This window comes from Triplophysa rosa, linkage group LG21, assembly GCF_024868665.1.
Source record: "Triplophysa rosa linkage group LG21, Trosa_1v2, whole genome shotgun sequence".
In the NCBI taxonomy this organism is placed as follows: Eukaryota; Metazoa; Chordata; class Actinopteri; order Cypriniformes; family Nemacheilidae; genus Triplophysa; species Triplophysa rosa.
Genome location: NC_079910.1, coordinates 2,511,764 through 2,524,298, shown reverse-complemented (window position 1 = coordinate 2,524,298; position 12,535 = coordinate 2,511,764). Strand labels below are relative to the sequence as shown.

The 12,535-nt window shown below is 37.8% G+C and overlaps 1 protein-coding gene across 1 annotated transcript; it reads left to right on the top strand.

Annotated features, from left to right (window-relative positions):
- Positions 1 to 609: 609 nt before the first annotated feature.
- Positions 610 to 8,014, top strand: LOC130572006 (cytochrome P450 2B4-like). Its single transcript, XM_057363403.1, has 10 exons — positions 610 to 999; positions 1,263 to 1,513; positions 1,701 to 1,860; positions 3,029 to 3,181; positions 3,418 to 3,578; positions 4,255 to 4,428; positions 4,584 to 4,725; positions 4,892 to 5,079; positions 5,911 to 6,052; positions 6,731 to 8,014. The coding sequence occupies exons 2-10, from the start codon at positions 1,319 to 1,321 to the stop codon at positions 6,919 to 6,921; spliced, it is 1,506 nt and encodes a 501-aa protein (XP_057219386.1). The 5' UTR covers positions 610 to 999; positions 1,263 to 1,318; the 3' UTR covers positions 6,922 to 8,014.
- The last annotated feature ends 4,521 nt before the right edge of the window (positions 8,015 to 12,535 follow it).

The following is a 12,535-nucleotide window of genomic DNA, read 5'->3' as shown; positions in this document are numbered from 1 at the left end:
ATTTGTTGTGTAAAGTAACATGTACACTTTGTAAGATGAATAGAAAGTGTGATATTATAAAGACAACATATTGTTTCAGAACTTAAATACTCACACTACCACTTGTGGGAGGAACTATGGTAAGAAACTTACCAGAAAGATACAATATAATCAAATCAAACTATAAACAGTTCTGTAAACTATGCATGTTGCAAAAACGCAGATGAACACTTCATCTAAATCAAATAATTATAATGTTCAGTAGGCTGTTTGCTGTATCTTTTGTTCCCTGAAATTTTTTTAGGGGGGGCCTCGCAACCCCCTAGAGCCCCCCTGGGGGTCCTCGGACCCCAGTTAAAAAAAACCCTGACCTAGAAAACCTTTTTGGTTTAATATTTGAGGGGTTTTTTTGCGGAAATATTTTGCGGTAACAGCAGGCTCCTCTCAATCTACTAGAAACAGTCTCTGAAGAATTCTTAATAAACCAGTACTAACAATTTATTATGCCAGGCAGGTACAACATCAATTAAAAAAAATACAATTCCATTTCAATTTATAAAAATGATCAGCAAGATAAACAAAGTCATACCTGGCAACAAATACACACAAAGTAATTATGTGGGAAGTTCTGGCAACAGAGTGCTTCCCCGAGTCTTTTGCCAATGCACCTTATATACCCAGATGAAACAAAGAGTCATAAACTCAATGGTCATTGTGGAATTTAGGAGGAGGGGAGAGGTGTGATTAGTTTCCGGGTATCCGCAACCCCTGGGGAGAGGGCAGGGTTTCATTCTTCAGGATCTAGCAAAGAATGTGGTTTTATTGTTTTGTGACCCAACGCCGCAAACAAACTCAGTTCTTATCACTTTTCCCGCTTCCTTACACACTCCGCTATTTTTTTCATGTTCGTTTTGTATTTTCATTGCCAGTATTCTTGGAACGCTGTCATACTTCACCTTTGCTATCATTTTACTGTGTTTTTCACCCTTACACACATTTTGCATCATGTCATTATTCAAGGTAAGATTAGACAGCACAATTGTTCATTTATAGTATAAGTTTTACATTGGCAGAGAACTTTGAAGTGTGGCTCAATCATTAACTGAACTTTAATCAGATTTTAGATCAGTTTGAAACAGATATAGGCAGATTTTGTTTTAAAAAGCTGTTCAGTCAGAATGTGTTGAATGTAGACATTCACGAGCATTAGCAGACGGGACATGAATAGGCTTGTCGAACTCTCTCTAGTTTTGTTCCCGGTCTCCTCCCTCTCTTCCTCTCAGGCTTTATAAAGCACGCTGGGTGTTTCACTCTTGTGTCTTGAAGCGAATCTGTCACCATGTGGACCGCTCTGAAGAGTTTAGACGCGAGCTCTGTGGGCCTGGCTTTGATTCTGGGTTTGGTGTTTCTGGCTCTATATGAAATGTTCCGGATGAATTCCTTCAGAGCTCAAACCCCACCCGGACCCAGACCGCTGCCTTTTGTGGGAAACCTGCCAAACGCTTTGAAGGACCCAATAAAGTACATTAAACTGGTGAGTCTTTGTTATCTACACACAGGGCTTGTTGTTTTAACCTGTGGTTGAGTAAAATATGGACAAAATTGAACTCGAAAATCTCCATGTTTAACCCAACCACGAGTATTCTGAAAAAGAAGTCTGCATACTGTTAAATTCATTGATAAGCGAGTGGATCTCTAACTTGTTCAATTTTGTGGGACAGATGCCTCAGTATGGAGAGATGGCCACTGTGTACATAGGAAGGAAACCATCAATAATCTTGAATACACTCCAGATCACAAAGGAAGCTCTGGTCCAGAATGCTTCGTCTTTTTCTGGAAGAACAAATGTGCCAATTCTAGATTGGGTTACAGGTGGATATGGTGAGTAGCACTTTGTTGTCTATTTATGTACACTATCGGTCAAACGTTTAGAACAAAAATGTTTCTTTTGAGCTTTAAAAACGTTTAATGTGAAGGTGTGTTTCAATTAGAGCTGTCAAACGATTAATCGCGATTAATCGCATTCAGAATAAAAGTTTGTTTACATAATATATGTCTGTGTACTGTGCATATTAATTTTGTATTTATGAACATATACACATACATGTATACATGTTTAGGAAACATTTTGATGTATTTATATTTGCCACTATTTTAAATTATATATAATTATTTTTTATATTTTTCTTACATTTATACATGTGTGTATGTTTTTATAAATACAAAATTAATATTCACAGTGCACAGACATATATTATGTACACACAAACTTTTATTCTGGATGCGATTAATCGCGATTAATCGTTTGACAGCCCTAGTTTCAATGTTTGAAATTATTTTTGTAAACAAGAGTATAATTGTGTGCACATTCATTTCTTTCATTATAAAACTAAATGATTTTCAATGGATTACCTAGACCAAACAATGAATAAAATGCAGACAAAAAGAGTCCGGCATAGATAGAAATGATTTTAATACTGTTTAAAACGAGTTATTGACATATTTGGGACATTCAAGGCCCAGCATTTCTTTATCATGTGGAGTAGTATATTAAGTCAATGTCATTGTTTGTTCGAGGGTTGTCTAAACAGGAACTTCGAACAGCCCAGGAGAAAATAACAAAAATCTTTAAAACAACATATTTACAGACATCACAGAGTCTGTTTATTAATGATGTTTGTTGAAGATAAAATATAGCATAGGTTGTGAAAATCTAGAAAGCAGTTATCAACCTGTGAGGCACAGTCTTAAAATCAGATTTTGTTTAAGCTTGGTAAAGGAGCATGAAAATGTTTAAATGCTAAATGCCAGTACAACCTGCCTTTTCCAGCAAGGTCTGAATCGATGTAAATGAGAAGATTAAAGGCAGACAGTGACATAAGACACTTTGAGTGAGTTCTTAAGTAACTTAAGAAGACATTTTATCTCTTTAACTAGAAGACCGAAAGCTGCGGCCTACTTTAAAAGTCGCTGAACGAGTAAAGGCTTTATCAAAGACAACGATAGTAGCGAGATTAAAATGCATCTGTTTATGTTTTCATACGTTCAGGAATAGTGATGGCTCAGTTTGGTCACTCGTGGAGGCAGCAGAGAAGGTTTGCTCTCCACACGCTCAGAAACTTCGGGCTGGGGAAGAAATCTGTGGAAGAACGTGTTATAGAAGAAGGACGTTACCTGATCGCTGAAATGTGCAAAACAAAGGGTTTCTGAGAATTTTTGTCTATCTTTAAATACATTCCTCAATGTTCATCTCCACATCCAGTCTTAAACATATATACAGTATGTACTCCTAAACACTACTGTTGGGATTGCGGATTAACTGTTGTTCAAGATTTGCTTACATATGGAAACATTCTCCAAAAATATTCATTATCAAACTGTCTTTGGTGTAACACAAATCTGAAGAGACTAACACATGTTTTTGTTTGTTTGTTGTAGGAACGGCATTTGACCCTCAGCATGTCATACAGAATGCAGTTTCAAACATTATCTGTTCCATCGTGTTTGGAGATCGCTTTGAATATGACAACAAGCTCTTCGCAAATCTTCTGAAAATCCTCAATGAGAACATCGTGCTGGCAGGGTCACTCATTGGACAGGTATGAACTGGTACCAAATGTTTTAACTTATATGGGCTACTTGTAGCAAAGTCCGTTTACGGAAGTCGTGCCACTCGGCGGCCATGTTTGCAACGCCTCTGGGCAGCTATTTACGTCATAGCAATCTAATTAAATGGGGGAAGGCAGATCTGTATCATAACTCTGGTTTGCTAAGCTTAAATTGAGCTAGACTTACCTTTTTCGAGATCGCCTCATCTACTGCACCTGCGCACAAGCTGGCAAGCGCCTCATGAGAGCCCCGCCCCAGGAAATCGTCAGTCTTTACTGATTGCCGATTGGCTCGTTTTACTGGAAGGCGGGACTTTCTTCACAAGAGCGGCCATATTGAGCTTTGCATTCGTCGCCATTCATTGTAACGGCATTGGCGTATCTTGTTAATATTCATATCTTTGCTTGTAGCTAGCCAAACGTAATGCAGTGGACTCCACCGTCTGCATTTTTTCTGTGTTGAATTGTTTAGCATTAAACATAAACACAGTCTGTTTCACTAAGAACTTTAAAAACTATACCTTAAAAATGACAGCCGGTAAGCAAAATGTATTCACCTTTAACCTGTGCAATAAAAACCAGCAGCGACAGTTTAAAAGAAGCCTAATTCTGCTGGAAAACTGCAGACCTGGCAACCTGGAGGTACATTTTCTGTTTTTCTTTTCAGATTTTTAACTTGGTGCCCTTCATCAAACACCTCCCAGGGCCGCACCAGAAAATACACCAGAATGCCGAAGAGCTGAAAGGTTTTATCAGGGAAGCTGTTGAAGAACACAGAATAACTTTAGACCCAGAAAACCTGCGGGACTTCATCGATGCCTACCTGGTGGAGATGGAGAAAGTGAGATATCACCATGATTCTTTATTAACTTTATAGTTTTTGATGGGTATGCAGATTTGCTTTTGGAGGGAGCTAAGGTCTTCAGGACTTATACAAAATACATGAGCAACTTTTAATCCGTACGTCCTGACATGCGTTTTTTTTCCACGGAGCAGCAAAAGTCGCACGAAGACTCCACGTTTCATGAGATGAACATGGTTATGACTGTGAGTGATCTCTTCTTGGCTGGAACCGACACGACGGCGACCACTATCAGATGGGGGCTTATCTTCTTGACTCAACACCCAGATATACAAGGTACACATAAGATTGTCCAGTGTAGCAGAAAATCAGTGACATGAATTGAGAGGAACATTGTTCACACCATTTGGTAAGACCAGAGTAGTGTACACACAGTCCAAAAACTTCAAAAGATAAGTTTGGTTTAATTACGTTTTTGTGTTGAAATGTTCTGTTTTGACAGAGCGATGTCAAGAGGAAATTGTTCAGGTGTTGGGTTATGACCGTCTGCCCAGCATGGATGACCGCGACAAACTTCCATACACATACGCCACTGTTCACGAGATTCAGCGCTGTGCTAACATCGCACCGCTTGGTGGAGTTCACGAAACCACTCAGCCCTCAAAACTACGAGGATACGACATTGCAAAGGTAATAACACACAGGTGGATGTATGTGCTTATGCTTTCATGATTTAAAGCATTTCCAAAACGGGTGTTAATTTTTTCTTTGTAACACTGCGCTCTGGAATGCTTGATTCTGATTGGCCAGCCGAGCCAGATATTTACAGATAATGACCGCTCAAAAAGAATAATGTCATCCTGATCCTTTTAGTTACAGTTTAACATTACACAAAAATAAAATATTAATATACATTTTTAATAACATATATGAGATTGTATTTACAAATGATTAAACCAGATTGCATGTTTGCCTCGTCTGTGTTTTGCCTTAAAACCGAAAGTGAGTAAAATAGGTTTTGAGCTAATAAAATATTTCATATCAATATTTCATGTTTAAAGAAGCCATTTGAAGATTTTAGCGGCATCTACCAGTGAGGTTGCGAATTGCAACCGCCGGCTCACTCCACCACTCACCCCTCCTTTTCGACGCACTACGATGGCTGACACAGGACAAAAATGTTATCACGTTTTCGCTACTTTGCTAAAGGCAAAGCAATTTGTCTCTGTAAAGCAATTTGTCAATTTACTGTAGAAACATGGCGGCGCAACACGGACCCTAAGTGTATGTAGATAGAAATAGTTCATTCTAAGGTAATAAAAACATAACGCTTCATTATGTAAGGTCTTTATACACCTCTAAAGACATAGTTATGTATATTATATTGCATTTGTGTCAATAGACTGTCCTTAATATTCCACACTGCCCCTTTAATAACTAAGTAGCTGTGTAATAAGTGGCATTATACAGGGGACTGTTTTAAAAACAGTCGTTCCCCTAACAAACTTTGTGTCTTTCTAGGAAACTCAGATAATGGTGAATTTAACAGCAATTTTAAGCGATAAGGACCACTGGAAATATGCAGACACTTTTAATCCAGAGAATTTCTTGGATGATAATAGATGTTTCAACAAACCAGAGTCTTTTCTACCTTTCTCCTTGGGTAAGTCTTCATCTCTTTATTTTTTTGGTCATATCTACTAATTTTAGTCACAGTTATTTAGTTGTAGCTATTTTGGATTAGCTTTTATTTGTATATTTTTCGTTTTTACGTTACATTGTTTGCAATTGTTTTATTGTTTATTCGTTTTTATACCATGGTCTGTTTGAATACTCGATTCTGATTGGCTGGAAGGTGTGCATTTAAACTGTTTAATGCACGGGTAGTTCCAGTCAGTTTGATCAATGTTTAAAATGAACTGACGAAAATGTTCACCTGTCTGATCAAACAATACAATGTAAACATCAATAACAGCTTTACCTTGGCAAATGACCACGGTATAAACAGGATAATCCACGGCTATAGCCTTGCGTCGGATGGTTCTTGGCCTCCACATTGTGCATTAAAATCCTTTAATGCACGGCTAGCCGTGGATTATCCCTTACTTAATATCACTATAAAGGTTTCATTTATTTATTTCAGTTTTAGTTTTATTTCCAGTTAATAAGCATTAGTTTTACTTCTTTCAAGTAAGATTTAGGTCTCCCTTTGATTTGATTTCAATCAACAGAAGTTTTCGTTTTAGTGAACAATAATGACGCTGGACCAAGAGCCGAAGCAGCACGGCTAAAATTCTGTTCCATTTTTTCATTCTTCATTGTTCTAATCTTCATTCCTCAGGTCCAAGGGGTTGTCCTGGTGAGACCCTAGCAAAGACCGAGCTCTTTCTCTTCATCACTTATCTTCTACAGCAGCTTCGTTTCTCATGGCCGGCAGATGCACAGAGTCCACACATGGATGGGATTTTTGGTATGGTCCGCTCTCCCCAGCCGTTCAACATCATCTGTTGCAGCAGAGGAGCTGATGAGTGACCATCATTATTTAAAGTCCTCCTGTGGTTAATAATTTTATCCCTTTAAACCAGAGCCGATTCTTCCTATACGCAGTTTACACAGGTTGCATAGGGCTGCTGCGCCAACAGGGGGCCCCCTTGAGCACCAAATCAAAAACACTATTGAAAACAAAACGCTATTTTTATAACTTGTGGATTCAACTCTAGAGGAATCATTTGGTAATTTCTTTTTTAATACTTAATTTATTTAATTATTATTACATACTCGTATATCACGCAGTGGGCGGCAGCCAGGTAATGACATGCGCATGATGTGCGTCTTATGAACATGGCTTCAAAACGAAGCTATACGTCTGGAGCTGAGAAACGGCAACAATGCAAAGCAAAAGAACAAGAAGCCATGTGTTTTGTACTATTTTAAAGTCTTATTTAGTTTTGCCAAATTATGCAATGTACAGATTTACAAATTCAATATCTGTATTTCGTTTGCCCATGACAATGTCATTTTTAGTTTGTGCCATCACATTTGGAGAATTATTGATGTGTTTTCCTAAGCGTCGTTTTCTTGAGTAAACTGTATTTGTCATGTTTTATTTTTGTTAGTAAATCACTCATTTGATCAGTGAAAAAATAGCTTTTGCATGTTTTTTGACAACTAGATGGTTCCAGAACCACGTGTTTTGTCAATCAGAATTTGAAAAAAAATATTCTTAATTGTTCTTACTGTCAGTTTAATGGGTTTTTTTTGTCTTTCAGTCTTCATTCCTTTAAGTGCGTTAATTGATTTATTATTTTTTACAGTTCACTGTTATGTTTTTATACGACGGGGCTGTTGAATGCTTCATTCTGATTGGCTGACGAACGTTCGACGGGTGTGCATTATTTTTCAGTTAAACGCACACCTATGAAGTAGTTCCAGATTTGTCGACCGAATTACAGTTCCATATCACTGCGCCCAGTTTAACTTAAATGTAGCCTACTGTCCACCAGTGAATACGTATCTAACAACAGACAAAGTGACAGGCAAATTCCATTGTCTGAGAAGAAATAACTATTATTTATGGACAGCATTTGAACAACAATGGCGAGAGCACTGAACAGGACTGTTCAGAAGAAAAACTAAAGCATATATCAAAGGTAACGGCAAACTACATGACACAATCATAGGGTTAAAGATAAAACACGAAGCACAAACATAACAAAAACAACATGTTAAATTCGTCTGTGGAATGAGTAAACGGGACTTAAAACACACAGCAGGAAGCTTTCTATGCCACTGAGAGAACCGCAGCTGGCGCAGAAACCTCCGTGTCACATTTGTTCTCTTAATACTTTTCTTATACGACAGGGGTGTTAAATACGACGAAAACAAATCAAATAAAGATACTTGTCTTTTCACTCTCAGTGAAGCAAACGCGTGTGCATGTGCACTGTCTGTCTTCCTCTCGCTCTCGGAAAACTGCATATGCAGACTCAAGCAACGCCTTCAGATGAGATGCGTAAGAAATTAGTCCTACCAGCAAGAGCATTCCGGGACAAATACCATACAAATGTCTTGACATAAAACATCGTAACAACGTCTTGTGGTATCGGAACAACGTCTTGTGGTGCTGTGACCGTGGTATAAGCGGAATAATTGACTCCGGGCCGTTCAATTATCGAAAGTTAATGCACACCCGAGGTGTAACTCCGCTTCGCGTCGTGGCCGCATTACCACCTCGGGGTGTGCATTAACTTTCGATAATTGAACGGCCCGTCGTCAATTATTCCTTACATATCTAATGGTAATTATTTGCACAAGGGCCCCTCACGAGTTTGCTTAGGGCCCCCCCGACGTCTAGGATCGGCACTGCTTAAAACTAATCTTTGACCATCAAAATGACATATTTATTAGTTTTTTCCTGTGAAAATATTTTTTCCGGATTTAAAATAGCTTGAATGTAACTCAAACCACATTTATTAAACTGTCTTTGGTAAACTTCAGTTTTATTGTGAAAAAATGCTCGGCAATGGTTAAAAATGATAAATATGCACATGGTTTGTCTTAAAGCATATTAAAAACACCACATTAACCTATAAAAAAAATTAAAAACTTGATTTTCACTACAGGGGGTATTTAAAAAACATCTCTGGAATATCGAGGATCATGAAGTTCTCCTACATTTATCTTGAAAACTTGACTTGAAAACGTGTATAAAAAGACTGAAAAAGGATGTGTCAAAGATACTCTATACCTGTTTGTTAAACTGTATGTTTTTTGCCACTGTAAAAGACAGGTGCTGTAATATCAGTGGAACGCTGAAGGTTTTTTATCTCTCGTGATTTAATCTCTACCTACAAACATGTCTATACAGGTCTAAACATGTTGCTATCTGACGGTCAATGGTAACACACCCTGATGATGGAGACGAATATTTGCTTCGTTTGAATTATTCTGTTATGCTGTATGCACATTCTCGTTCGATTCTAAAAGTACATATACATTGTACATGTTGTAAAGCATATATTACATTTTAAAATTTGGGGTAAATGTGTTTTAAATGTGTAACACTTTTCAAATCCCATTTTACCCTGAAAAAAGGAATTTGTGTAAAGACAACTATGACCTGTTTCACCCCAAAATTAAAAACAAGTGAAGTGAAAGTGACCTGTTAGTCAGATATGGTGACCCATACCCGAAATGTGACCTCTGCATTTAACCCATCCAGAGAGTAGTGAACACACGCACAGCAAGTGTTGTATAGAAAAAGATTTTGTTTATTAATTTTTTGTATTCTCAAATTATTTCCATGACAGTTATAGTAGTTCACCGCAAAATTAGTCCCCATTGACTTTCTATAGTAAGGAATAAAAATTACTATGGAAAGTCTACGGGGCCAAATTTTGACGTGAACTGCTCATTTAAGCACCTTCCCTCATTTGGAATTGAAGACATTTCAAGATTGATTTTCACTCATTTAAGTAAACCTCTCTAGTCCCAAATTCTCAGACCTCAAATACATAAAAACATTTTAGAAATAATGTTTCTTGCGTTAAGAAAACGCTGTACTTGTTCAAACAACAATAACTTTATTTAAGGACAACTTTACCCTTGAAAGACGTTCAGCTGCTGGGGATGGAGCCACGAGGTTTTACTGACAGTTTGAGCGTATCCAACAAGATTTAGTCACGAGCTCTTTTTAACCTTTCATTGGCTAAATATTTGTAAAACAGGCAGACAGACATAAAGGGTGACCAATAGCATTGACTTATTGAAGAAAAACACCACCACAAAAGGGCACTTCAGAGTGTAAAGGCAAAAAGGGCATGTGCTCTGCACAGGTTGAGCCCTATCTGAGTTCATGTACCTTCTGCATTTTGCTAAAGAACATGCACCTTTAAAGATTTACACACAACATACTTTGATATTAGGAATGTATGGATACAATTCATGATATTCAAAACGTATAAAATGTTTTGTTGAGGTATGCGATATTTGTCATCCTGAGTTTGAGAATTCCAGGTACAGAAAGGTTCACATCTGTATTTTGGTCACCTCCGAAGTCTGCTTATAGACCGACAAGCATTGTGGGATAGTTATTGTAAACAAAAGCTACCGTGCGGTTGTGGGAAAGAGGATGGTTTGGACCCCGAATCCACAGAGTCTCACCACATCAGGCATGGACTGTAAGAGCTGCCGGACGGAAGCGTGGTCATTCAGCACCTGTGGGTTGAGGATGAGCGGACAGGATCTTCTGACTTTGCTCAAATGGATGCCGTTAGGATGCCTGGCCAACAGATTCCGAAGGTCTATCTTCAGCCTTGACAGGTTTGTGTTTATTGCTGAATGAGATAGATATAGAGAAGGGTGTGTGATGTGTCCAAAAGTCACTTTACAAGTCATGGTTAAAGCACCAACCAAATGACAACACAAATTCTACTGGTTCCATTACAAAGGTCGAACTATTTGTGTGTTTTGGGAGCCAGATAACATCCCACCAACTCATTATAGTGGACTCATATAAAAACCTATACGATTCCCCTTATAACCATTAGAATATCTGTAATGTTGTTTTTCAGCCGAATTATTATTAAGCAATCTAACTTGATCATGTACTCACGTCTGTCAGGTGTAGATTGTAGTCCGGCAGATGCTGCTGTACTGTACAATCTCACGTTATCCGCTCTTCCGGCGGCGTTTAGTGTCATCTTAACGAGTAGAAAGTGAATCTTCTCGAAGAACCCCGCGAATATAAAGAAGAGCTACACACCTGAGAGATCAGCCGGTAGAATATAAACAAAATGCGTGACGTTTGTGGAACAAACACGCCCCTTCTGGCTTTTGAACCTCTCGAAACTTAAAGCGCCACGAATCCGACTCACGTGATCAAATCCACTCGTTCAAACATCAATTGGCTCTTTTGATTTAGTGAGCCGTTTGGACGTGTTCAGAGAAGCTTTTTGCGATTCGTTTTTGGGTTGAAAAGTTAATATTTTACCCTACGGTTTGTTTCAGTTGGTATTTTTGTTAAACCCTTGCTTTAAGACTTGATACATCACCAAAATGAATGAAATAATGTAGTTTTGTAAAGAATTGTTTGGCAATATGAATTTTGCGGTCAAAGCCTCGTGATCTACTCATCCTAATTTGCGGTTCAATCGATTCATTAAAAAGATTCGAGGCAAATGAACGATTCTTTCGTCACTCAAGGACAACGCTTTCGTTTTCTCATTCGTTTCCTAGGAAGTATGCAAGTGTTTTGATGTTCTGTATTATTTAAGTTTCGTTTCATTGAAAAGAACTGCAAAGACTTTACAACCCTAGCTGTCGTCTTGTGTTCTTTATAGATTAGCTTATTCAAGTTTTTAACGAACCCTCGTTTTGTAAACAGCTGCTGACCTGAATGTGCTATATAGCCTAACCCCTCACTGACATTTTTAACTAATCAATAACTTACTTATTTACTTTACCTAAACGTTCTCGAGAATAAAACAGCCCTACAGGCTACACCTTTTCTTTAATTAATAATTCAAATTCTACTATTGAACTAGTGATGTCTAAATAAAAATGTAAATGTTTTCATTAAATCACATTAGGACATAAATGTTCCCTGATAGCACATATACATCTGGCAGACATCTATTAGATGTCTTCACTTACATCTGCAAGACATTTTTCTTACTGTTTGCTCATCTGCAATCTCTGAGATATGGGATCAGAATTGTTGCATTATTCTGATTCTGAATAAATAAAATATGATCCGCAAATAAATATAGAGAGTTTCACAAACATTTTTTAAATCTGCATATGCACAAAAGCGAACCATAAATATATGTTAGATGTTCCACAAAAAGAAATGGAATTCACAAATAAATACAATGAGATTTGCAAATGAAAAATATTTACGAATTTATTTTAATGGCATTTATTTGTAGATCGCTTTCTGCGCATTTGTGGATCGCTTTCTGTGCATTTGTGGATCAGTGCACGCATTTGTGGATGGTGAAATCATCAGCACTGTGAATTTGTATGTCATTCATAATTCAAAATAAAACGTAATTTAATCAGTCGTCTCGGTTTATCCCATTCCTGAATGATCTCTGCTGTGGCTAAACTGTTCTGTTTACTGTCTAACTTTTTGCCATGACAAAAC